The 27584-nt window shown below is 43.7% G+C and overlaps 1 protein-coding gene across 4 annotated transcripts; it reads left to right on the plus strand.

Annotated features, from left to right (window-relative positions):
- The first annotated feature begins 216 nt into the window (after nt 1–216).
- Nucleotides 217–27584, plus strand: PARP6 (poly(ADP-ribose) polymerase family member 6). Of its 4 annotated transcripts, XM_042941499.1 has the most exons (23): nt 1460–2076; nt 3943–4140; nt 4757–4834; nt 5596–5690; nt 6118–6178; nt 6419–6509; nt 6961–7027; nt 9593–9742; nt 10907–11057; nt 11637–11690; nt 13322–13417; nt 14302–14394; nt 15033–15158; nt 16430–16495; nt 17406–17473; nt 18973–19021; nt 19272–19384; nt 20143–20215; nt 20923–20992; nt 26090–26169; nt 26564–26627; nt 26791–26875; nt 27208–27584. In XM_042941499.1, exons 2-23 carry the CDS (start codon nt 4138–4140, stop codon nt 27308–27310), a joined length of 1836 nt encoding a protein of 611 aa, XP_042797433.1. In that variant the 5' UTR covers nt 1460–2076; nt 3943–4137; the 3' UTR covers nt 27311–27584. The 4 variants fall into 4 exon arrangements, 3 of the variants coding, with proteins under 3 accessions (XP_042797431.1, XP_042797432.1, XP_042797433.1); XR_006203453.1 differs by lacking the exons at nt 20923–20992; nt 27208–27584 and having other exon boundaries at nt 10907–11117; nt 26791–26818; XM_042941497.1 differs by lacking the exons at nt 26090–26169; nt 26564–26627; nt 26791–26875; nt 27208–27584 and adding an exon at nt 217–324 and having other exon boundaries at nt 1810–2076; nt 10907–11117; nt 20923–21786.

Genomic DNA, 27584 nt, shown 5'->3' on the forward strand with positions numbered 1-27584 from the left:
AGGCGCAGGCGCCACCCCTCAGCTTCTCACCCCTCCCAACCAGCGAGCACGGCGCAAACGACGGAAGCTTGGCGTCCGAAGCTGTGGCGCGCCCAGAGGCAGGCCGCACGGCGATTGGTCAGGCGCGGGTCACGTGATTCCGGTGTCCCCGCACGAGCGTGCGCAGAGTGGGTCTGCGCGCCCGTGACGGAACGACGAGGCGTGGGGGTGCGCGACCTCGCCCGCCCGGCCCGGCCCCCTCCCCTTGGCCTGCCGCTCCGCCCCCGCGGGGCGTCCCGGGCCGCTCGTCCCCTCAGCGGCGGCCGCACGCGGCCCGGGGTCGCCGTGAGTACTCGCGAGGCCGGCCTGTGGGGCGGCCGCCACGGGGACGGGGCGGGGCGGCCGGGCCGCGGGAAGGGTGCGGGGCCCGCCCCGCCTCGGCCGGGGTGGATGAAGTGAGGGTCTTGGACCGGGTGGCTCTGAGGGGCCCTCCTAGGCTTGACAGGCTGCGCTCAAGGCCGGGCGGCTGTCGACACAAATCGGGCGCAGAGCTTCTTCCCCGGGAGGCAGGTGTTGGGTGTCTTTGGCGTCTCCGTAGGAAACCAGAGAAGAGCTGTGACTGCTCCCTTTAGGGAGGCCTCTGGGCCTGCCCTGGAAACGAGGATGGCTGCCAGTGTTTGGGGGCTAACCTCGTCCTTGCTCTCCACGGGGTATACCGGAGATAGCGCTTGCCTTCGAGAATCGCCCCTCCGTGGGTTCTCCCCCGCACTCTTTGTTCAGTGGCCTAGGCTTTCTGAGAAAGGAGCACTTGGTATAGAGAGGAGTAACCCACTTTCCCAGGACTACAAAGCTGGGAGTTACGCCCAGAGTTTAAACGTTGGGTTCGGAGGCTTTTTTGACTAGGTGAATAGTTGTCACACCGAGAACCGCCTGTGGACCTAGGGAAAGACCTTTGTGATCCAGACTTGAGGCTTATTTACGCTTGGCCTGTTTCCATGCAAACTGTAAAGCGCTTTGTGTTAGCTGCCCTCATCCAGAGTAAACACTGAGCTGAACAATACCCTTCCTTGGGCACTCTTCACACAGTCTATACTTGGCCCAGCTTCTCTTGAAATGTTCCCTCCTTCACCTCATTTAGATAAATCAGATAGATGTTCTTTGCTTAATGCATTAAACAACTACCTTAATCAGTCATAACCACATTATAGGAAAATTGGATGTAATTAGGACCTGTCAAATGTGCTTAAGTCCAGGTTCCACTATACTGATGCTAAGCAGCTTCCTTGGTCTTCCTACACTTGAGTATTCTTTTTTTTTTTTTAATTTTTTTTAACGTTTATTTACTTTTGAGACAGAGAGAGACAGAGCATGAACAGGGGAGGGGCAGAGAGAGAGGGAGACATAGAATCTGAAACAGGCTCCAGGCTCTGAGCCATCAGCCCAGAGCCTGACGCGGGGCTCGAACTCACGGACCGTGAGATCGTGACCTGAGCCGAAGTCGGACGCTTAACCGACCGAGCCACCCAGACGCCCCTACACTTCAGTATTCTATGTATAACATGAAAGCTGTGAAATAGATCATCTTTTAGGCTTCCTCCTCTTTCAGATGTCTGTGATTCTGTGAATGTCATGCATGACCTCCCCCCCTTCCCCACTCTTTTACTTTTCAAACCCATTCTTTACCTCCAGAGGAATGGGCATTGAGAGTAGAAGATGGGAGTCTCTTTCCCTAAAACACCCTGGTTGGGAAACGATGGTAGTTCCTGACTTGTTTCTTCCCTGGACAAGAAAAATTCCCTCTGAACTACCTTTTTCTCCTTGTGATAACAGCAGAAACCAAGCAGCAACAGCCCTTGGAGAGAGACTAAGTTTTTCTTGACTTCTACGGTGACAGAGACCTTGAGAAAGTTGGTACTTCTGGCCTACGCTGCCAACATCCTACCACCCAGCCCAAGACAGCCCACGCTGGACATTAGTGCCTCCCTCTTTATTCCTCTGTGATCATCCAGATCAGCACCTGACTGTTTATTTTCAAATCTCACAAACGCAGTTCAGTCCTCAGATCTTCGTAATTTTGGTTCTCAGCTGCTCTTGAAGGTGAATAGAATCTTGTTTTTTAAAGTCATTTTTGTCTATGTGTAGACATGTTTAGGTTCTTGTATGTATCTCCCCTTTGGTTTGGGTATCCAGCAGACAGTTCATTCATTTATTCATCAGTAAGTATGAGTTGAGGGACTGACAACATAGTAAAGAGCCAAAGCCTCTGCCACCACAGAGCTTATACTTTGGTGGGAGATAAATACAACAAACAAACATTTTGTATGTCAGGGCATTGTGCTGTGGAAAAAGAGAAAGCAGGTAAGGGGGATGGATAGAGAGTGCTAGTGTGTGTGTGTTGAGGTTTTGCTGTTTTATATAGGATGGTCAAGATGACCTTTGAGCAGAGAGCTGAAGGAGTGAAGCAGCAAGCCATATGGATATCTGAAAACCATTCCAAGAAGAGGCAACAGCAGGGACAAAGGCCCTGTGGTGGGAATATACTTGTTATGTTTGAAGAACAGCAAGGAGGCAGTTGTGGAGTTTCAGGGATCATTTTCCTGTTCACATTTAGAGTTGATTTTTTAATGAGAGCCCCTGAAAAAGTACAAGAGTAGCCTGTGATTTTTTTTTTTTTAACTTGTTATGAAGATTTCCAACTATATGCAAAGGTAGAGCATAAGAAACCCTCATGTACCCATCACTCAGATTCATTAGTAATTAATGTTTTGCCATATTTATTTCATCCCCCCCCATCTATACCCCCCTTTTGGGGCTGGAGTAGTATTTTAAAGTAAATCTCAGGTATCAGGCCATTTTATCTCTAAGAACTTTAATTGTAATTTTCTTTTGCATATTTTTAATGAGTGAGGCAGTGCTGTCAGTGAGAGGACAGCTATGGTGTGTGTACTGGCATTGTCCCATATGTCCCCATCCTGGATCAGTTACCAGGCTTAAGTTGGTATTTGAGGAACAGACCGCAGGCCCCTAGAGTACACAAGGATTTAGAACAGTGGTTCTCAAATTTTATCATGTATCAGCATAACAAAGGGCTTGTTAAAACACAGATTACTGGACCCCATCTCTGGAGTTTCTAATTCAGTAGGTCTTAGAGTCTGAGAATTTACATTTTAAACAGGTTCCCAGGTGATACTGATGTTACAGATCCCTAAGCCCACTGTGATCTTCAAACCTAAGGTTCAGTAGAACCGTATTAGAGACCAAGAACACCTCTGTGTAAAGTTGGAGTAGGTGAGACAGATCCGTGCAGTGCCAGGAAGGCCTAGACAGTGGTTCTTAATTTTGCGAAAGGCTAGGGGTTAGTGTGTTTCTGACTGTTTATTCAGATCATTATTGCATTTTTATTTGGGGAATAGGTTCCAAGATGAGACCACTCAGACCATGTCTACCAGGGGATAATCAGTGTTGTTGAGGACTTTTAAAGTTAGCTTTGATTGTCATGTAAAGGTGTCTAGGGATGTTGATATTTAATAAGAGATGATGATTCAGTTTGAATAAATAGGGGTAAAGATTTCTAAAAGAATCTTGATTCTAATGGGGATTGGTACTATGAAGAATGTTCCAAAATGAACTAACTAGACAAAGTAGGTAACGTCTTTTCCTGTCACCATCACTTTTGGCTTCAGGGGTTGATATGCATTATGATCTAGAGCAGGGACTTGCTCCAATCCCCAACTCTCAAGCTTAAATGGAACAGTAGTGTCTCATGTTTGTATAGTGCTTTCATGGTTCATTATCTTTAAAAAACTTTGTGTATAAGTATGTGTACATGCATGCAAGTATGTTTCTATGTGCAAGTGTCTGTATATTTGTCTAATAAAAGTGTATCCATAAACATGTGTGCCTGTGTAAATACCATCTAGCTATTAAGTGGTGATGAAACCAACTGTTGTCTACTTTCCACAGGACAGTGACTTGTTATCACCACAACAGCAGAGCCTGCCATCCCCAGCAGATCTACAGTCAGCCCCTGACATCACCCCCTCCCTTGTCTCCCTCTGTGGCCTCCTAAATGCCCATCCCATTGGCCTGGGTTCAGCTGGTGGTATGGAGGGGTGCTGCCTAGCACTGACCTGGGATTGTGTGTGACCCACTGACCCAATGGTGAGAACTGACTTCCCACCTCTCTGACTGGTCATCCAGGGGATAGATGGGACACCTTTTCCTGTTACTCTCCCTCCCACCCTTTTGAAAGGTAGAGTGGTTATCTGAAGTTGAAAGAAGGAGAAGGAGCATGGAGACAGTATTACTTGGTGTGTGTACAGGTGGATTTTCTTCTTGGGAAGGAAGGAGAGTTAAATAAGAGGAAGGGAGTAATAAAAGAGCTTAGGTAAGCATGGGAGCTGCTTTGGGGTAATGATCTAGAAGAGGCCAGCTTGTGCTAGGACCTAGATATGCCCAGGAACCAACATTGATGTTGAAGTCTGCATCCCTACCCCCCTGGCTACCAGAGCCTCAATCAAGAGGGCCAAAATTCCAGTGCCCTGTTTTCCTCCATCCCTCCCAAGGTCAGAGGTAGGCCATGGATATGACCAGATTCAGGAAGAGACTGAAATGCTCCAGAAGAGTGAGGTGAAGGGAGTATAGGGAATAGGGTCTCAGTTCTATCCCAAAGGACCTCCCATTATTTGTGGGAATCTATTTTGTATCCTATCGCCCTCCTGCTCCATGGGATAATAGGGATCCAACAAAGGGTTGTATCCTTGTTTTTCATCGCTAGGACATCAAAGGCCAGTTCTGGAATGATGATGATTCGGAGGGAGATAATGAATCAGAGGAATTTCTCTATGGAGTTCAGGTGAGATTACAGCCCCTAAGACCCATGTTGGATAGTCTAAATGTGTGCTTCTCTGAATTTACCAAGTAGTGAAAGATTATTCTGGAGCAGACATAAGATGAGGATATGATGTTGGTGCAGTCTGAGCATTGTCTTGCCAGAGCTGATTTCTTATTCTTGCTCTTACCTGGAGCTCATTCCTTTCCCAGAGTAAACTACATTCTCTGTACGTGGGGGCTACCCCATGTGTTCTTGGTTAGAAATAGTGATTTTTTTTTTGACTCTTCACCAGCCAGTGGCTGTCATTTCATTCATCAAGGTCAAATTTTTAAAAGATATCCTGCCAGTGATTGCTTCATGCCATCACTCCCCAGGGCACAGTCCTGAGCAGGAATGTTGGATTCTTTGCACAGAACCATCTGAGTTAAATTCTGTACTCTTCAGCCTGTTCTGAGTTCTCCTAGAAGGGATACCTAAGTATCCATGGTCAGGGTCTGAGAGGAAAAGCTGGAAACTTAAGGCTGTGTACTCGTTGAGCAAAGCCTGCAATTGGTTCATAGAAGCTTACTAGAGTGGAGATGGAGGGATACTTGTGGCCAAAGATTGGTGGCTAGGGCCACCATCAAGAGCTCCTTCGTAAGAGCAGCCTTTTGCTTCTATGTACTGCTGCCATTTGATTTTCCTGTTCCTGGTGTTCATGTTCTTTTTATTTTTCATCTCTCTCTTTCCCCCTCTATTTTCCCTCCTCCCAAACCTCCCCACCATTTTTGCTGCTGACTCAGGGGAGCTGTGCGGCTGACCTATATCGACACCCACAGCTTGATGCAGACATTGAAGCCGTGAAGGAGATCTACAGTGAGAACTCTGTATCCATCAGGTGGGACCCCACTTCAGGAGCAAGCCACTTCTTTCTGAGCTGTTAAGAGGCTAAAGGTTTTTTCTTTTTAGGGTATAATAGGGGGTCTGTGGACATGGATAAATTATGAGCTTAGTGATAGGTAGTGGGAATTTCTCAGAATACTTAAGCTTAGCTGACAGTGGTGAGTGGGGAAGTATAGCCACTTTTTTCAGCAGTTTCCTCTATCCTAGATCCCTTTAGGCTGATAGTTTCATCTTTGAGGTAAGAAAGGCTTCTGGCCTGGAGAAAGCCCTGATCATGTAAGTGGCTTGAGGCTGCATCTAAGTCTAGATACAGAGCTACTTCCCACTCTTCCCTCTCCCCTGGCCCCAGGCTCAGTTCTCCCTCCACCTCAGTCTCTGTTCCCTTCTTTCTCCCTTAATGAGTCTCACCTGTATCTCTGTAGAGAATATGGAACTATCGATGACGTGGACATTGACCTCCACATCAACATCAGCTTCCTCGATGTAAGTGGTGCTAATACCTGCCAACAACATGTCTAGCTGGACTTGTGGATTTTGTCATGTAGGCCAGGAGTCTTGTTCCTGAGTGCTGCATTTGGAGCACATATTCTTCATCCCTGTCTTTCCTAGACCATCAGCAGACAGTGGTGTGTACTGTCATGTGCATGTGTGTGTCATATAGGGAAAACTTCCAAGTCCATTCCTCTCTGTTGCTAAACTGGAAACTCTCCCTTACTCTTTTAGGAGGAAGTCTCTACAGCCTGGAAAGTCCTCCGAACAGAACCTATTGTGTTGAGGCTGCGATTTTCTCTTTCCCAGTACCTTGATGGACCAGGTAAAGGCAGTGACTTTGGGCAAGTAGGTGCTCTAAGTGTGGTCTAATCCAAAGTCCTAAGTTAACTGAGCCAGAGAAAAGCTAGAATAAGGCTCTCGGGTATATACTGCAGGCCATTGGTGGGGGCTTTTCAGTTTGCTGTCATTCGTGCATTCCCTGTCACCCGATAGCCATCCCCTAAAGGCCTTCTTGGTTAATGAAATTGTTTTCTCTGGTCCCAGGTATTATTTATTCCTTCCCTTCCCCTCAACGTCCTCATAGAAGTTGAAGTGGTTTGAAATGGGTCAGACAGCTCCCAGAATCTACCCTCTGCTTCAGATGTTTTCCTTCTCCATCACTATTGTTTAGAGTACCCTTAGAATCTGAGGAAGCTCATCCACTGAATTGGGGCTTTGGACTCCCAGGAAAATAGAGATATGTACATACTAGGAGCTTTTTCTTCTCTTTGCAGAACCATCAATTGAGGTTTTCCAGCCATCAAATAAGGAAGGGTTTGGGCTGGGTCTTCAGCTGAAGAAGTAAGAACTTTGATCTTTCTGGTTATGGACATATGAGGGAAAGAGACGGACATACGGATGGACAGGCAGACCCTTGGACGCAGTGTTTCCTCCCCAAAATGTCTTTCTGAGATGGGCCTAAGAAAGACTAAAATAAATTTGGAAAGCCAAATTTATGGTTAGGTGGAAGAGCCTCTGGTTCTGGGGTGTCTGGCCTTGAGGCTTCTGGAGGTGAGAGGGGGCTCATCAGTACTTACCATTTAAGGAAAAGTACAACTCTGGAGTTAAGGTCTTGATCTTCATATTTTCTCTTGTGGTTTTCTCAGTGTGGGGCTCTAAAAGCTCAGATAGTTTATGAAATATGTTGAGTGCCTTGGTATACAAAGAGAAATAAATGAATTATAGATTCTACCCTCAGTGAAGTTCCAAGTAGAGTCCATTGGATACATGTTCTAATACAAGTGAATATATAAGGTTTAGAAAGAATGTAGAGGAAGGAATGACTCAGTCTGGTGGCGGGTGGAGGGCTATGAGTGAATAAATGAAAGGAAGATGATTCATGTTTTCAAGGATGGGTAAGAGTTGCCCATGCAGACAGATTCTGAGCATGAATAACATTTGCAAGGGCACAGTCAGGTGAAGCAGCCTGTGTGTAGGAAGCTTCAAGTAGTTAAATATTGCTAGGAAAATACAAGGGGAGAGTGTAGGAATTGAAGTCAGAGAAGTAGGAAGGGGTCCAAATCAGAGAGGATCTTGGGCTTTTATTTTCTAGGCAGTGGGAGCATTGAAGGGTTTTAGGCAAAGAGAGGCCATGGTCAGACTGAGTTTTAGAGAAATGATTCCAGTCGCACTGTGTAAAATAGGTAGGAGGGGGTGAGACAAGAGACCAAAAGTCTAGGAGGTTTTTGTAGACGTCCAGACATGAGATGATGAGGGCCTGAGCCAAAGTGTGATTATAGGTGCGAATAGAGATAAAAGGTGGACTATAGAGATTTGTGGGGTATAAAATCAGTAAGACTTGAAGATTGATTCAGATATGTCATGTGTAGTCATAAGAGCCAAGGAATAGTAGAAAATTACTCTTAGGTTTCCAGCCTAGATGTCTGGGTAAATTGTAACACCACTGATTTAAATAGGGGAGGAACAGGTTTATGTGATAAGGATAGATAATTAATTTCATTTTAAGCATGTTTAAAGGTAACCTTGGGATATTCAAGTGGAGGTACTCAGTACATAGATATGTAACAGGAGAGGTTAGGGTTGAAAATATATTTAGTGTATGGATGGAAATTACAACCAGTTTAGAGTACGAAATTGCTGAGGGAGAACATGGAAAAGAAAATAAGATCAAAGGCAAAACACCCTTTAGCATCCAGACAAAATACCCAAGAAACCAGCAGGGTGGTCAGAGAAAGAAGAAACATTGAAGGTAGGTCAGAAAAGTTGGAGAAGAATAGGAAGAGAATGGTGTCTCAGAAGGCAAGGAAGAGAATTCCTACAAGGAGGGCCAGATGCCGGAGAGGATAAGTAAGAGAACTTAGAGTTTTTGTCAGATTTAGCATGGAGGCAAGAGCAATCATCGTGAAGAAGTGAAGGTAGAAACAAAATACAGTGACTTGAGAAGTGAGTGGTTGGCAATGAAGTAGATACAGTAAGTGTGGACTGAGATATTTAAGTGAGGATTGGAGGGGAAGGAAATGCAGCTAGATCAAGGTATAGGAAGTTGAAACTTCTGTAGACTTTAGGAAAGGAACTGATAGGAGAGGGATATGATTAATGGATCAAGATCCCTAAAGAGGCAAGAAGGGACTGAGATCTAGAACCCAAATAGAGATATTAATAGAAGGGTCATCTTGTTTTCAGAGAATGGAGGGATTGAGGTAAGAGTAGAAATAGAAATAGATTTTGTAGTAGGGTTGGAAAATTAAGGGAGCTGGTAACTGATGGCTTCAGTTTTTTCTGTTAAAAAGGAAGAGATTCTCAGCCACAGGTGAAGTTAGGAGGTTGGTGAAGGCAGTAAGGATTTGGAATAATAGCTTAGAGTAATGCCAGAAAAAACTCATCAAAGACACATGAAAGGATTGGCAAGACTAGTGGAGGGCCCAGCTCAAATTGGAAGCCATAAGTTTGGGAATGTAATTTTTTTGCTAACAATGTCAGTACCCCTCATGTCCCTACTCCTTTTCTTCACTATTCACAAGGTAGAGGGTGGTATCCAATTGCATCCCACTACCCCTTTCCACTCTCAGTATAGTCATTCTTGGCAATAAATTCCCGGATTCATGGCCGTTGAAGGCTCAGCTTTCAAGCCTTCCACTAAAGGCTAATCATCTCAGAATTGTTCTGGTCTATTAGATTAAGTAATGGAAGTAGGTATTTACCCCCTAAGGTAAAGAGGTTCTTTAGGACAGTACATTTCCATGGGCTAAGGTCATTATCGCGAGGTCTTCAGACACACATTCCCCCACCACAGCTAGTTTTACCATCCCTGGGTCTGAATTTTAGATTAGTTGCTTTTCATAGTTCTATTTCTTGACCTACTCCCCGGCCTGAGTTTTGTAAAGCCTGTTGTCTTTGATTCCTTAGGATCCTGGGTATGTTCACATCCCAACAATGGAAACATCTCAGCAACGATTTCTTGAAGACCCAGCAAGAAAAGAGGCACAGTTGGTTCAAGGCAAGTGGTACCATCAAGAAGTTCCGAGCCGGCCTCAGCATCTTCTCACCCATCCCCAAGTAAGTGCTCCCTGAGGAGCAGATAATCTCTAATGACCTTAGTCTTGTCTGAGCTCCCACCCCACCTTCTTGATTACTTACAATAATCTATTTGCCCTCTCCCAAGGTCCTCTGAATTCTGCACCTTTAACTATTAACACCGACCTACATAGTCTTGTCCCCTAGGTGTCTTTATCTTTGTACTTCTGATACCAGTATTCATACCTTGTCCTTCATGTAAAACACAGTACCTAGCTCATGGTATGTTTTTGCAGAAATGTATGCTAATTTTTTGTCTTTTCTTTCTTTGAACCTCATCATTATGCCCTCTACTAAGAAGGCAGAGTCTGAGAATAGGTACCAACTCCTTTCTGTCATGAAAGGGCACACTGATTGATTATCTAACTTTTGGAAATAAATACTGTCCATTCTCTGTCTCCAGGCCTACATTGTCCACCCTGGTGCCTTCTGATCTTCCCAAAGGCAAATACAAACCCGGATTTATAGTTTTCCAGACACTATTGTTGACAGACAGACATCAGGCTTTTTTGGGTTGCAACTACTTATTGCTTAGTACAGTATTCAGCACTTTTCATGTGTATATAAACACGCACACGCCACGCACATACACACACTGAGTAAATTAAACAGGCATCCTGTCCAGGGGATCATTCCCTACCTGGCCTAGCTGCTGTAGAGATTGACCGAGACTTTGCCTCTGCCTGTCCTCCCATGTTCCAATCTGAAGAACACACAAATAATGACATAAAAATCAATTCAGGTTTGTGATTTACTTGTTTTAAAAGTGTTTAAGATCTGGGGCACCTGGGTGGCTCAGTCAGTTAAGCGTCTGACTTTGGCACAGGTCATGACCTCACAGTTCGTGGGTTTGAGCCCTGCATTGGGCTCTGCTCAGAGCCTGGAGCCTGCTTCAGGTTTTGTGTCTCCCTTTTTCTCTTTGCCCCTCCCCTGCTCACACTCTGTCTCTCTTAAAATCTTAAAAATAAATAAACATTTAAAAAAGAAAGTGTTTAAGATCCGGTGTAACTTCCCTCAGATAAGAGTTCTTCTTTGGCTTAGGTAGGTCCCTTCACCCATTCTGGCTTAGGATGCACTTATCTCCAGTGTTCTTCTAGGGCTCATACTGAATCCCAGTTTTATCACTTCCCTTTGCTCTCTGTCCAGGTCTCCCAGTTTCCCGATCATACAGGACTCCATGCTGAAAGGCAAACTGGGTGTACCCGAGCTTCGAGTTGGGCGCCTCATGAACCGTTCTATCTCCTGCACCATGAAGAACCCCAAAGTGGAGGTGTTTGGCTACCCTCCCAGCCCCCAGGCAGGTCTCCTGTGCCCCCAGCACGTGGGCCTCCCTCCCCCAGCACGGACCTCTCCTTTGGTACATGGGCTGGGGAGGGTTTGACTTGGGTGTTAGGAGGGTGGGAATGGAAACGTGGGAGTATAGCTTCTCAAGGTGAGGTGAGACTATGGTTTTTCAGGCATCCTAAATCAAACTTGGTCACTCTACCATGAATGGGTGGAATGGAGAACATTTTTTAAAAGCTGAAAACATCTAAACTGTCTGTCAAGCTTCTTTGATTGTAAGCCATGAAGCAGGGAGTCTGGGCTTGGGCATCTTAAGATGTCATGTATGATTTTATTAGGTTGTGGTTAGGACTTGGTCATCAGCTGCTGTATTAGCCTGTCCACCTACTTTGAAAAAGGCTAAGGACAGGTGAGCCCTTTTCAAGAACCTTTGGCAAAAATTTTTAAAGGTCTTCTCTTCAATTTTGGGATTATTGAGGCTAATCAGAGCTAGGGTGTAGCTACTTCAGGAGAATCTCAGGTGATGAGTGTGAAGTCTGTCTAGGTACCTGCTTCATAGGAGGCTCATAAATTCTGTCTTTTCACTCATCAGGTCAGTGGTCACTGCAAGAATATCCCTACTCTGGAATATGGATTTCTTGTCCAGGTAATTGAGTTCAAAGCTTCATTCCTAAGCCATTCCCTTGTTGTCTGACCCATCTGATCCCCTAACATCTCCCAGCTCCTCAGTCAGCTAACAAATATTTCCTGAGTTGCTCTGCTCCCAGAACTGTACTACGTATTGTGTAGATAGGAGAAAAGAAGGCACAGTTCCCATCCTCAAGAAGCTTACAGCATTATTGGGAAGACAACACTGACAGACCATGTCGATCAAATGATTTTAAGTGCATAGATGTCAAGATAGGCGAGGGATTGACACTGATTTCCTTATGATCCCTAACATCCTTGCTCAAGTGGTCTTCAGTTTTCCCTAGACCTCTTCCACTGCTCAGCTACTATTAGGTGATTTCCTTTTAAAACCTCTGTATTCCCTGGACCTGCTTTCTTTCATTTTTGCATCTTAATTGTCTTTTTCATAGCATTCCCCCACGGGCCTTCCTCCCCATATCTGCCTGGTGCAGTGAAGGCTCATTGGTACCTTAGCCATAAGATTCTTCTCCAACCATATTAGCTGGAAGTGATATTTCCTCTCACTGAACTCTTAAGATGCTTTTTGTTTTATATGACATCTATGTGCAGTATACCATATGCTGCCTTGAATTGTAATTAATTTGTATACACGCCACATCTCCCTTGTTGACGTTTAGGGTCTGAGAAGACAATCTTTTTATGTTACCTCATAATCAAGGAGACCATTCACCAAACTGGGAACATAGTAGGCATTCAGTACACTTGAGTGAATAAAAGCCCTTACATGTTCCTTTACTAGCCCAAAAGTATGTGCAATGGGAAGAACTTGATTTATACAAAAGTGTACCTGGCTGAAAAGTCATGTTAAGGCAGAGCGTGGTTTTGGTGTTATTGTTTTTAGTTTTCTTTTCTTTTTTTTTTTTTTTTTTTTAAACTAGGCTCTGTACCCAACGTGGGGCTTGAACTTATGATCCCAAGATCAAGAGTCGTGTGTTCCACTGAGTCAGCCAGGTGCCCCTAGGCAGAGTGTTTTAAAAAATTATTTAGCATATTGCCATATGAGCTCTAGATTTTTGCTTTCTTCCCAGCACAAGAGTTGTATCTGTGGCTTTGACCAGTGGATAAGCTGATTGTTCTGGGTAGTTGAAATGGCTTCTTAGGCCCCCTGCCATGTGATCATGGTCTGAATATTCACCTGTCTCAGAGGGACAATCTTAATTACTACAACTAAGGTTAATAGTTTGGTTAGTACATGTTAATATTTATAAAACACTTTCATGAAAATTTTCTCAGTAATCTCAGTTCCTCTATGAGGTGAATAATATCACTTTATAAATGAAGAAACCAAGGCTCAGGTTAACCAATTTGCCCAAAGTTATATGTGCTATTAAGTAGTGTGGCGGGGGTGGGGGGGGACAGGATCTTAACTCAGGTCTTCTACCATGGTTGGTCTTATTTTAACTATAATATATAGCTGTAGCTCTAGAGTTGGGCCCTCAGTTAAACTAAGTGCAGGGCCCAAGAGTAGGTCTGCCTTACGCACAGGGCTGGGAGAGGAGAGAGTGGTTGGAAAAGAAGCTCAAATTGCTTCCCATATCTGTGTCTGCACTTCCAAAAAGACTTAGTAACAATGTCTTCTCTTCCCAGATCATGAAGTATGCAGAGCAGAGGATTCCAACGTTGAATGAGTACTGCGTGGTGTGTGATGAGCAGCATGTCTTCCAGAACGGGTCCATGCTCAAGGTATGTGCCCTAATCTGTGACCCTCTTCCTTAGACCCTTAGTCAAGGCTCTCAATCCTCATCTTTCTTTTATTCCTTTCTTCCTGGGTCTATGGTAAAGGTAGAATTTTGTCCATAATTCTTGAGACTCTAGAAGTAATTATTTTGCCTCAGAAAACAAATCTCTGCAGTCCTGTTTTGAAATATGAGGCTATATAAATTTTTTTTAATATTTATTATCACTTCCCCAGTGGTCCTTTTTAAAAAATATTTATTTATTTATTTATTTTGAGAGAAAAAGAGAGCAGGGGAGGTGCAAAGAGAGAGAGGGAGGGAGAATCCCAAGAAGGCTCTGTGCTATCAGTGCAAGGCCGATGTGGGGTTCAATCCCGTGAACCACAAGATCGTGACCTGAGCTGAAATCAATGATGAGTAAGACGCTCAACCAACTGAGCCACTCAGGAACCCCAAGGATGTATGAATATTATTGCAGATATAATCCCCACCCAACATTTAAAAATAGGCATCAGATATTGAGATATTGGTCAAGATGATTGCATATGAAGCTGTCCTCAAGGACTCCCAAGTCTAGGTGGGTGGACAGACACTGACTGCACTGTCAGTGTGTAGAAGAGATATGAGCAGTGTTGTGGAAACTCACAAGAGAGAGCATCTAACTACCTAGGGAAGTCATGGAAGGCTTCAGAGAGGAGACAGCATTAACTGTGAATCTTACAAGTAAGGCTTTTTAATTAAGACTAATTTATAGTTTTTTCATGACATAGAGGGCCCCAAATTCCTACCTGGTTCTAGAGTTGTCTAAGGTCAGATTTGTCCTTGTCTCCCTATGACACCTTCTTATTGCACCGCCTGTGTCACTGTTCTCTGTTTAATATGTCTGTTCAGCCAGCCGTCTGTACTCGTGAGCTGTGTGTTTTCTCCTTCTACACATTGGGAGTCATGTCCGGAGCTGCAGAGGAGGTTGCTACTGGAGCAGAGGTATGGGAGAGGGAAAAGCTGCTGGGGAGCTAGCATCAAGAAAGGCGAGGGGACCTAGCAATGTCACTCTTTGGCAGTTTAACCTCCAGAAATGCTTTCATATGTAAGGGTGTGCACAGTACTGTTGTTTGTAATAGTGAAGAAAGAATCGATATGATTCCATCTATGGGGATTCAGTTAAAGAAATCATGGTATGTCCTTACAGTGGAAATACCGTACAGCTATTATTTATGGGTAGAAAATTATAACATATGTAAAAAAGAGAAGAACAGTATGTGCAGTATAGTTCTTTTTTTTAATTGCCTATTTAATAAGGTAACTATTTCCATAGGAAAAATTATCTGCAAGGGTAGACCTCAGACTTAGCAGTAGTACCTGTGAGGAATGAGATTTGTTTGGGGGCAATGGGATGATTTTTATCTTTTTCTTAGTCATTTTTTAAATCATCATTACTTGAATTTTTATGAACAGCCTGTATTTTCAAATGAAAAAAACATAAACGTGTTTGCTATTAAAAAGAACAGCAGAGAGAATGCTGAGAGCCTCCAACAGGTGGACAGACCTATGCTGGATACTGTGTGACTCCCAGCACTGGGAAACCCTTTAGCTTCTGCCTCCTTTCTCTCCTTTCGCCTAAGGTGGTGGATCTGCTGGTGGCCATGTGTAGGGCAGCTTTGGAGTCCCCTAGAAAGAGCATCATCTTTGAGCCTTATCCCTCTGTGGTGGACCCCACTGATCCCAAGACTCTGGCCTTTAACCCCAAGGTATTGTTGCTTGGGAAGAAAGCAATAGAATAGAAATAGAAAAGGAATAGAAACAATAAAAGAGTGGGAGACTATGGGCTGTCATTGTCATGTATATAACAGCTTGGAAGGAGGGACAGAAGGGATGGAACACTTGGTTCTTGGGAACTCTTAAACCCTAAGCTGTGGCTGTTTTAGTGAACAAGTAACTGAGTTTGTTAGGAGGGGAGAAGAATTATTATGTTATACTAGGGAAGAATATAGATTTTGGAGCCTGACAGACCTGGATTCCATTTGAGGTTCTACTGTTCCCTAGCTGAATGGTGTAAGAAAAGTCACTTAACCTTTTGGTACCACAATTCCCCTATCTGTAAAAAGGGGATAATATCTACCTTGCAGATTGTTATAAAAATGAGAAATAACATATGTAGACTATTGTACTAGGGTTCTCCGGAGAAACAGAACCAGTAGGAGATATCTATGGAAAGAGATATATTATACAGAAGTGGTTCATGTAGTTATGAAGGGTGAGAAGCCCAAGGATCTGCATTTAGCAAACTGGAGGCCCAGGAGAGCCAGTGGTATAAATTCCAATCCAAAAGCTGACAGTCTTGAGATCCCCCAAAAGCAGGTTTCTCAGTTCCAGTCCAGTGTTCGGAAAAGACCAGTGCCCTAGCTCCAGCAGTCAGGCAGGGGGAGTTCCCTCTTACTTGGCCTTTTCGTTCTCTTCAGACCTTCAGTTGATTGAGTGAGGCCCACCCAAATGAAGGGAGCACAATCTGCTTTACTCATTCTGATAAAAAAGTCAATCTCATGTAGAAACACCCTGACAGACACACCAAGAATAATATTTGACAAAATGTTCAGGCACTCCATGGCCCATCAGATCAACTCAATTAACTGTTGACAAAATTAACCATCACAAGTACCTAGCAGAGTGCCTCACTATGACTCTTATTGCTATGTATCAGGCACTATATTAGTTCTTTACGTATGTTATTTAGTCCTCAGAACGATCTCTGAGTGTAGTGGGAATTTTAATCTTCATTTACACACAGGGTACTGAGGTTCTAAGAGGTTAAGTAACTTACCTTATTACTTCTAGCTGTAAAAGAGAACTAGCATGTGATTCCAGAACTGTCTGACATTAAATCTGTGTTCTTTCCATGACATGCCATACTGTTTCCCTGGGGCCTAGACCTCTTTTGTACATCTGGCCCTCCTTTTCATCACATCTTACTCTCCTCCACTTTTCTTCATCTGGGTCTTCTCTTCCCATTGATTCCCCACAGAAGAAGAATTATGAGCGACTTCAAAAAGCTCTGGATAGTGTGATGTCCATCCGGGAGATGACCCAGGTATTCTGCCCTCTGCCTGTCCTGCTTAAGTGCCCTGTTGTGTTTGGAATCCATGGGAGTGGAATGGAGATTTAGAAATGCTATTCAGATTCCTCACTGAGTTTTCTTTAGTCTTCCCTCTTCAGCCTTCCCAATCCTTGTTCTCTGTTACTCTCTTTTTCACTCCGGATGTCTCTCTCAACTTTTACCTTTGCTGCCAATTCCTTCACAAGTTGTTCATATTTAATGTTTTTCCCATAATTCTTAGGGAATTAGAGAAGTGAGGGAAAGACTTCTGCCCAGGGTTGGGAGGGCGAGGAGGGGGCTTGGATGTAAGGAACTAGCCCCAGGGGCCTACATCTTCTGTCCTTCTAGGGGTGGGGCAGCAACATGGAGCAGTGACCATCCTTTGACTCAAGGCTGCCCCTCACCAGACTTCCCCACCCCTCGTCTGCAATCTCTGCATGAATAGACATTCATTTGTACTCACATTTACAGGTGGGCCTCTTCTCAGCAAATCCTATATATCACAGTTCAGATTAACACATAAGATATACCTAGGAGGGATGATTTACTGTCAGAAGGACTCTTTGCTTTATGTAAAGTTTTACCACAGGATTCCTTAGCCTAATCTTTCTGGGACATTGATTTTATTTATTTTTTATTTAAAGTCAACTTTTTAGAGTTGTAGGAATTGCGTAAAATGAGGGAGACCCACCTGCATGTTGTTTTGTAAGCATTTTCAGTCATTTTCATATTTATTTAGGAGTCTTCCCAATCTGACTGGGCTCCTTAAGGGTGGGAACCCTATCTCCTCTTGCCTTTGTGTGGCCTTCAGTGCCTGCCTTGCCCTGGGCCCTGATTAGTCTGTCAAAAGTGGGAGGGCTCTCACCTCTCCTGGGAGGTAACTTTATGACCTTTGTCTTAACAGGGCTCATATCTAGAAATCAAGAAGCAGATGGACAAGCTGGATCCCTTGGCCCATCCTCTCTTGCAGTGGTAAGTGATGTGAATAGAATGGTTTGTCCTTCAGGGATTGGGGGTGGGGGTGCCGGGGGATATGGAATTAGTCATGGAACCTACAACTTCTTTTAGAGCCGGTTCCAGCATCCTTCCTGAGGTTATAGAGATTCCGGCTGCTTTTTCTTGGGGTTTTATTGATATACTTTGCCTTGATAAGAACTCAGAGCTTAGCGGGAGCTCACAAATTCAGACACAATGTCTCAGATTCTCTCTAGGTGTTTCTTGTTTCCCAATAGGTCTTTAAGTACCCTTTGCATGTAGGAGTTAATACTGTTTCAACTAAGTTTTCTGTGCATACAGAGAGGTTTGTCTCCCCCTTCTACTCCCTATCCCTGTCTCAAGGCCTACCCTCTTGATGTACACTGTCCAGAGCCTTGAGGCACTATTATTATTCCCTTCGAACAAAGATTCTGAACATTCTCTACTGCCCTCCACCCTCTGCCCTCCTTCCCCGATCTTGATTGCTGTTGTTTTCCTGACATAGCTTTCCCTTCTTTTCCTAGTCAGCCATTGACATCAGTACTTTTTCAATACAACATGCTCCCTCTAGCATCAGGAATGACCAGGCATAGAGTATCCAGGATGGCATCACAAGTAAATGGGTGAAGCACAAAAAAAAACAACAACAGCAACAACAAAACAAAACTGTATCCACTATATGAGATAATGCTTCCATGTTGAGCTCTCAATGCTTTATGCCTTTGTTCTCTCCTATCCTCTGAGTTCAGCCAAAACACAGCCCAGTCTATCCTTGAATCCTAGGGAAGGTTGTTGTAGTTTCATCTGTTTCTTTCTCCAGCCCAAACAGTAACTTTCTCTCCATCCCTCCCCATCCTTGAGAGCCCTGAAAGATTCCTCTGAGTCCCAGTTGTGTGTTTCTAAATCCCAAGTATAAGTTGTCACCATGCTAATAAAGATCCCTGCTTTCTTATTTACTTACTTATTTATTTATTGTAGCTGATCTTACGTGCTTTTCCTTTTTTTTTCTTAATGTTTATTTATTTTTGAGAGTGAGAGCATGAACAGGGGAGGGGCAGAGAGAGGAGGGGGGACAGAAGATCCAAAGTGGGCTCTGCACTGATAGTAGCGGGCCTGATGTGGGACTCAAATCCACAGACCACGAGATCATGGCCTGAGCTGAAGTCAGACGCTCAACTGACTGAGCCACCTAGGCACCCACTTTTGTTTTATCCTTTTCTGTTCCCAGACATAGCAGTCTCCCTTTCACCCGTCTCTTTTCTTTTATTCATTGTTTACCCAGAAACTCTGGTCAGTAGTTTCCCTTTTACATTTTTATACACAAGCATTACCACCAACAGGAATATCTAGATAGTGATCTTGACATTTTACATAATTCCAACAGCCCTGGAATCCTTGCTTGTTCTCTCAGGGGTACAGTAAGACTGCTTCTTTGTTCTGGATGGTCTAATGACACACTCATTCTGTCCATTCCTTTCTTCTCTGTTTTATGCTAGGATCATCTCTAGCAACAGGTCACACATTGTCAAACTACCTCTCAGCAGGGTAAGTGACCATTCTTCTTCTAAATTCTTTAAATTTCTGGTGAGGGACAGGGAGGGGCTCCAGACCAGCTAACCACATTGATCCTAGACTTGCCTCATTGGCTCTATCCATCAACAGTTGTCTTTGGACCTAAGCATATTCTCCTTATTTGGGGTCAGTGCAAGCCCCCATTTGCTCCCCATCCCCACCCCTTCCCTCCCTGATCTCCATTTCTTCTCTGTTTTCCTGACCCGACCCCCAACCTGGGCAGCAGCTGAAGTTCATGCACACCTCACACCAGTTCCTCCTGCTGAGCAGCCCTCCTGCCAAGGAGGCTCGGTTCCGGACCGCCAAGAAGCTCTACGGCAGCACCTTTGCCTTCCAGTGAGGAGGGGGGGTTGGGGGTGGGTGGGGAGTGGGGGAATGACAACAAATAATGTAGGGGGGTGGGAGGGCAACTTCACTTGAGGTATATGAGTGTGTGTTACATATGTCCAACCAATCAGTCAGATATTTCTTAATGCTGTTGTGGTAGGCGCTGTGGAGTGTAAAAAGGTACATAGGATATGGTCTTTACTCTCAAGCTACTTATGTTGCAGTTGAGGAGAAATGACATTTACACATAAAAAGATGTGGTTGAGGGAACAGATTGGAGGAGATAGATTTGAAAGCTATTTTGAAGGAAATCAGCAATTTATGCTTAATTGTGGAAGAAGAGAGAGAGAAAGTGAGAGAGATATTAAGAAGAGAGTGGTGGTACCTTTTTCTTAAAATAGATGTGAAGTTAGAACTGGCAACCATATTGGGATCAGTGCTCTGTTGGTTGAGTTTGAAATGAATCTGCTTAACTTGAAATATCAGGAGAATAGGCAAATGAAAATACTGAACCAGCAGTTGAGGATTTAGGATGGGACCAGCTGAAGCACAGGAAAAAGAATGGGACTGGAAGTTACAATGGAGAGTTAGCCATACACACGTATATTGCATGCCTGTGACTGTATCCATGTGTGTGTCTGTTGCTAGCTGTATCCCTGTCCATCATCATGTCCTGTGTGGGTGAGAATGGGTGGGCGTGGCGGTCTTGAAAGTGCTTCTGGGAATCTCATACAATGAAGAGACATGTTTTCTACCCTGCCTTACAGTGGGTCCCACATTGAAAACTGGCATTCGATCCTGCGCAATGGGCTGGTCAATGCATCCTACACCAAACTGCAGGTGAGGCTGTGTGCCTTTCCCTTTCTCTCCACTCCCCTCCCTGCCCCACTCAGTTTTGGGGAAGCCTGCTCTAGAGTACTGAACTGATTTTTGCCTCAGCATCCTCAAATCTAGCCTGCCGTGTGGCTTTCCAAGGAAAGAGGTTGGAATTGTTTGTATAGAATGAATATGGCTGATATATATTTGACCCCAGGCTGTGTTTTTCGGTAGTTTTGGGAATAGGATTATATCAATAGGCAGGAATATGAAATACTGACTACAGCCACTGTGATGCATTAACCTGTTAGACAAAGCTTTTTAATTTATGTGACTGTTCATTCAGAAAAGTGATATAAAAGACTTATTTCTTCTCCCTATGGGAATCCAAGGAGTGATTATTGTTTCTCCTCTTGGGTACCTGTTCTATAGTTCATTTTTGGAATCTGCATATGTACCAAAGCCTGGGGAATGGAGTATGGATTCTGAGGGACTGACTAGTGGCTTTGCCACTCCTTACGTTCCAAGACATCAGTATCTAGTAGGGCAAAGAGGTTAACCTGCATCCACTTTTCAGCCAATCAGATTTTCAAGAGTAAATTCCTAGAGTAATCTGAACCAGTGAGAAGGTAATTGGAGGGACAGAGGGCTGGATAAGCCTTGTGGCTGCCTAACATACAGCCATGGGAGGGCCCAGGCTCATATTGCTCATCCTGGTGTTTCCCTGCAAGCTGCATGGAGCAGCCTATGGCAAAGGCATCTACCTGAGCCCCATCTCCAGTATTTCCTTTGGATACTCAGGTAAGAAATACTGTCTGGCCACCTCGGCTCTATTTACATCGCATCCATTTTGTGAATACGTAATCTATGCTGTCTCCTCCTGCTCCATCATGGGTACTTGGTCTGTGTCAGCTCTCTCCCAGTCATAGATACATGGTTTCTTTACCTCCTCTCGTTAGTAATGTAGATTCTTTACACCATGAGCCCAATTATCTCCCTTTCTGTTAGGAAGTCCTCTTCTCCATAGGGATGGTTTTATTCATTGTAGAGGCTTGGCTCTGAGAATAAGTTAGGAAGTAACTGGGAGATTGAAATGAGGCCTTTCATAGACCACATTTTTGGTGTGGGCAATAGCCTGTTGTTTATAGATGGTATATGTACACGTGTGCATGTGAGTTTATATGTGAATACACTTGAATGCTTGAGTATCTTCCATCGGCTTACATTTCTGGAGACATTGTTCTCCCTGTCAACTACCTTTTAAAATTTAAACTGTCTATAATTACATACTATTATAAGAATGGAAGAGAAAGCATTTTATTCCAAAGATAAGGCATGGGTAAGGTCCATTTTCTAGTCAGGAGATGAGTCCAGGTTTGTTCTATTCAGAAAATGAATCTGCCTTGGAGCTCTCTCAGTGTTACAGGTTCATGTCTTAGTTCCTTTTTAGTTTTCGTTTGTTCTTGTTCTACACAGTCTCTATATAAAAGATAACCACCATATGTTGCATGTCTACCATATGAAGGAGACAGTGCTATATTCTTTAAAATTTTTTTTAACGTTTATTCATTTTTGAGGGACAGAGACAGAGTGCAAATGGGGAAGGGGCAGAGAGAGAGGGAGACACAGAATCTGAAGCAGGTTCCAGGCTCTGAGCTGTCAGCACAGAGCCCAACGCGGGGCTTGAACTCACAAGCGATGAGATCATGACCTGAGCCGAAGTCAGACGCTCAGTCGACTGAGCCACCCAGACGCCCCTACAGTGCTATATTCTTTATAGATTATTATTTAGTATTATCTGGTAATTATAATTATTATAAAGATAAGAAAACTTAGATCCAGGATCATAGAACTAGAAAAGTCTTTAAATTTTAAACTACTCTAACAGCAGCAACTAAATCAAAAAACTCACCAAACCCAGATAGTTTTATAAGTGAATCTTAAACCAGGCTTTAACCAAGCCAAACAAATTATTAGTTTTATATAAAACTTTCCATAGAATGAAAAAATGTAGAATTATAAATCATAAAAGGTAAGTAAATTTAACTTTATTAAAACTAAAAACTTCTGTTTACCAGAAGACACCTTAAGAAAGTGAAAAGCTACAAACCAGAAGACATTTGTAACATATTTAACCACAAAAGATTAGTAATAAAGATATTTTTTTAAGTTTATTTATTTATTTTGAGAGAGAAAGCAAACAGGAGAGGGGGCAGAGAGAGAGAAGGAGAGAGAGAATCTCAGGCAGGCTCCACACTGCCAGCACAGAGCCCAACATGGGGCTCGACCTCACCCAACAGTGAGATCATGACCTGAGCAGAAACCAGGAGTTGAATGCTTAACTGAGCCACCCAGGTAACCCAAAAATGTATTTTAAAATGCTTAAAAATCAGTAAGAAAAAGACAACCCAGTAGAAAAATAGGCAAATGACATGAACAGACATTTCACTGAAGAAATGACCAAAAAATATGAAAAGTTGCTGAACTGCTATTAATCAAGGAAGTAAAATGAAGACCAAAATGACTACTGTTTGCCACCTGTGTGGACTGGCAAAAATTAAGAAATCTGGTAATACCTCTGATGGTCCTAAAAGTTGATTAGCAGGATCTCTTTTATTGTTTATTGGAATATAAATTGGTACAACCACTTTGGAGAACAATTTGGTGTTTAATTTCATAAAGCTGAGAAAATTTATCCCAGTGACCCAACATTTTTATTCCTGCATGCCCAGAGGTGTACTTGAATGTTCAAAGCAGCAGTGTTTGCAGTAGCAAATCTTGGAACCAACCCAAATGCTCACTACCAGGAGGATGGATAAATACATTTTCATATATTCTCAGAGTGGATTATTATTTAACAATGAAAATGGATAAACAGTAGTACTTAACTACATGGAAAAACCTTGGTAATGAGCTGAGCTAAAGAAAAAAGGCAAGCCCAGAAGACTAGTGTATAATGTCTTTTTTATATTGTTTAAAAGCAAACAAATATAAACCTTTTGGTGCATGGGTGTTATGTATGATAAAACTAAAGAAATTTCAGGATAGTGGTTACCTCCCAAGGATAAGCAGATAGATAGTTGGGATAGGGTAGGAGCACATTGATATAAATCACTAGTAATGTTTTGGTTCTTGGATTTAGTCTGTAGGTTGGGTCTATAGGTATAGTAGATAATAAATAAATAAATAATAGTGTGTCATGAACCAAACCTAATGATTAATCCATCCAGGGTAAGTGCCCAATAAATACCGATTGAATGTGTGAATGAATCTTATTCTGTGTGCCTGGGGTGCAAAGTGGGGTTGGGGTTAGGGTAGTCCTTTTGGCTTTTTTGTCTGGGTTCCTCAGTTTTTATCTTTGTTCCCGCCTGAGCTTCCCTCATTAAGCTCTTGTTATTTTCCAAGTAGTGAGATTCTCCTGGTGCCTTGGTGTTCTTGGTGCCCACAGAATTCTTGCTTCCTGTCTGTTCTCATCCTGTTCTCTCCCTCTCTTCTCTGTCACTGGCTTTTGTTTACTACTGAGTGCCTGAATACCTATGGAGCCAGGAATCTCTATTGACTCTCTATATTTCTTCATCACTTCAGTCACAGAAAAACATCATGGGACACCATCCTTTTCCTCTTGCAAAGGTCCACTGATTATAAAATGGCATAGGATTTTACTTTTAGAGTTATAGATCATCTCATCCAATCCTTTCTTAATTTATAGTTAGGAAAGCTCATATACAGAGAAGTTACACACAGCTGTGAGTAGCAGACCTAGGATTGGAATCTAGGCCTCCTAACTTCTGGGCCAGTGTTCTTATTACTATATTGGACTGACAGGGTAGGCTTTGCTTAAATGACTGAGTCTCTGAGGGCCCACAGATATGTGAGAGTCTCTATAATGTGAGATGTGTACAGATGTCCAGTTTATTGTAATTACTCTAGTATTTAACCAATTCCATCTTATATGTTTCCACATACCCTATTCTGCTCTAGTTTTCTCTGTTCTCCTTCAGGGTATCCTTAGTTTTGTGGCACTGCATGCTATCTGGGAGCTAGTATAAATAGAGAGCATCCATTTGGCTAATGGAGCCTCCACTCCAATGACTTGGCCATCGTGTGCAGGTTAAAACAAGGGCCAGGGAGAAAGGAGTTAGTAAACTCCATCTGTGTGTTTAGTTCTGTTTAGAGACTTCTGATAGGTGTATACTCTGGATGCAAAGCATCCAGGGATTACTGTAGCCACTACTTTCTCAGTTTCTGGTCTTGGTAAACTGTAGAAGATCATTGGGTCAATATGAACAGGACAGTGTGCAACAGGATTGAGATGGGACAAGATTTGGATTGCATCATAAGGGCCATTTGAAAGACCAGCCATAGAAATCAGATTGTTCTTTCTCATCCTTTGGGATAGAACTTGTTCTTTCTTATCCTTTGGGATCACTCAGAATCTTGCACTGAAATACCCAGGATGAGAACGTCATGTTTGGATTCAGAGCTAAACTCACTTAAGGCTAATGGGGAAAGTAGAAATCGAGGGGTGGTAAGTGTCACACCTGTAGGAGGAAGAAATTAAGAGTTTAAGCCTTGCCTTGAGTTTTGTTCAGGCCATATATCTGTCGTGGGACTTTAGTGTGAGTGCATGATGAATTGACAGCCTGAGCAGTGAGGAATGTCAGTCCAGACATCCCCACTCCTGCACCATGGCTATCACAAAACGAAGAACTGAAGGAGAGTGGGATTTGTAATAGAATGTTCCAAGGTAGAGTGGTGAGATAGGGGCCCTGCTTATGGCCTGTAAGGATAGCATCATTTCCCATCTTCATCCATGTCCTCTCAGACAGACAGGGATGGACACATAGACACACACACATGACTGTGATAAGGGTAGGCCTGTAAGAAAGCTGAGTCAAGACTAAAGTCCTAGTCACAGGCCAAAAACAGTTGGGAGTAGGGGCACATAAGCACTGTTCCATGTCTAAATAAGAAAAATCCAGAATGGGTCTATAAATGTTATAAATAGGGCTATTCACTGGGGGATAAGGATGGCAGAGGATTTATGGATTTAGACAGGGGGACACTGGAGGGAATTGGCACCGCTTCCTCAAGTCTGGGAAGACTTTCTAAAGGAAGCAGGATTCTTCAAGGTTGTTGCCATTGTGGTTACTTGTGGAAAATTATTCATCACTTACCTTCTGTGCTTTCTGTCTTTTCTTTTGAGTGACTCTGCTCATAGTTTTCTATGTAACTTTGAGACTGGAGCAGATCTGACTTGCTCTGCTTGCTTCCTCTTCACTCATTTTGCTCAATCTGGCATTTGATCCAAGGTGTTGATATCACCACTCTTGTGAGCCCCTCATTCCTGTCTCATTTCATGTGTTCCTCCCCTGTCTTAGAACCTTCTAGTGATTCTTTGATATTCTCAGGATAAACTTCAGTTGTCTTAACATGGCCTATAAGGCCTGCTTGATCTGATCCTGACTCACTGCTTCCACATCATCTGTTGCCGCTCTCCTTCCATTGACTATGCTCCATACAAACAAAGGCACATTGCTTTCTTTCCTCCAGACCTTCTATGTCCTTTTACCTCTGCCAGAACACTTTCCCCCTCTTCATTTAAGTAATTTTTCCTGGCTGTCACTGGGAAGCCTTCTTCAAAACCCTAGGGCAGGCTAGTTCCCCTCCTCTAGCTCACGCATTGTTCTAGATTCTCCCCATCACACTTCTTGCCATACTGTGTTGTAATTACTTGTTCTTTGCCTGTAGTATCCACCAGACTAAATTGTGTCAGGGCAGATACCTTGTTTATTTATTTACTACATGTCTAGCTCAGTGCCTGGCACATAGTAGACATTTTAGTAACTATGTGATTGAGGAGTGGGTGACTGAACTGGATTTGTTGTTCTATAACAGGAATGGGAAAAGGACAGCACAGGATGCCCTCCAAGGATGAGCTGGTCCAGAGATATAACAGGATGAATACCATCCCCCAGGTATTATTAGTTGGCACTCCAGTGAGGCAGGCAGAATCCTTCCCCTAGGATAAGTTTAGGCTACAGAGATGGATGGGGAACAAATGGTGGGGGAGGTGAGTAGTTTGAAGATCATTTGAAGGAATCAGATATGTTTGAAGATGAACATGCTTCCAGAGTCCTATGTGGCCTCAGTCAAGTGTGAAAGCAGAGACTGAGTTTAAATGCAGTGACATGAAAATGTAAAGATCGAAGCTATGGACTCAGCCAGACTAATTATGCAAAAGCAAAATTTGGGGGTGGTGGTGGCTGGGAGACCCAGATATCCTAATCCATACCCCTAGCCACCAGCAGCTAACTTCCTGCCTAGGGAAGCTATAACAGTCCACCTGCCTCTGCTATCCTTCTCTTCCAGACCCGATCCATTCAGTCAAGGTTCCTGCAGAGTCGGAATCTAAACTGTATAGCACTTTGTGAAGGTAGGTGGCTCACCCAGTCCCTGTATTTCTGTGTCCCCAACCTTTATTTCTGGTACAACTCTGGCACGTGATCCAGCTGAGGGTGTTGTTGACACATTGTCTTCCCTCCCCTGCCTGGACTGTATGACTTAAGCATTATAATTTCTGGCCCCCTTCTTCCCAGTGATTACATCTAAGGACCTCCAGAAGCATGGGAACATCTGGGTGTGCCCTGTGTCTGACCATGTCTGCACACGGTTCTTCTTTGTGTAAGTCTAGGAGGGACCTTGGGGATTACTCTGAGGAATAAGGGTGGGGGTGTAATGGTATGATTACTGGGAAAGTCTGTTCCTGGCATCTGAGACTTATCCCTGGCTACCTGAGTGGAGCTGGCACTGGAACTTTCCCTGTGGAGGATGGGGATGGGTATAGATCTGTTTAGAGGAAATCAGATAAGCTGAATCTCTTCCACCTTAAAGAGTTGCAAGAAAGGGTTTTGACTTTTGGGTTGGAATGGCCACACCTCACATATAGTTCACTGGTTGACGTTATTCTGGTATTCTTCTCCCTCTTATGCTCACGCTTGCCCTATCTTTGGCAGATATGAGGATGGTCAGGTGGGCGATGCCAACATTAATACTCAGGACCCCAAGATACAGAAGGAAATCATGCGTGTGATCGGAACTCAGGTTTACACAAACTGAGGGGGCCCCAGCCCTCGTACCACCCCTGTTCCCCCAGGATCCATCTGCCCTCATACAAGGGCTCAGGAGCAGCATGTGAGGCTGCCCTGAGGAATCAAGGGGCCATTACCAAGGGGCAGGAAAAGCATAGAAGAGGCGGCCTTCATGGTGGAGACTGACCCAGGAACCACTCCACATTTGGATGGCCCAGACTGACTCCCTACTCCTGATTTTCCCAGTTGACTTCACCCTGTTTGTAAATAAAACAATAAAATGGAAGGTGCTGTGGACTGGA

This window comes from Panthera leo, chromosome B3 (assembly GCF_018350215.1).
Source record: "Panthera leo isolate Ple1 chromosome B3, P.leo_Ple1_pat1.1, whole genome shotgun sequence".
In the NCBI taxonomy this organism is placed as follows: Eukaryota; Metazoa; Chordata; class Mammalia; order Carnivora; family Felidae; genus Panthera; species Panthera leo.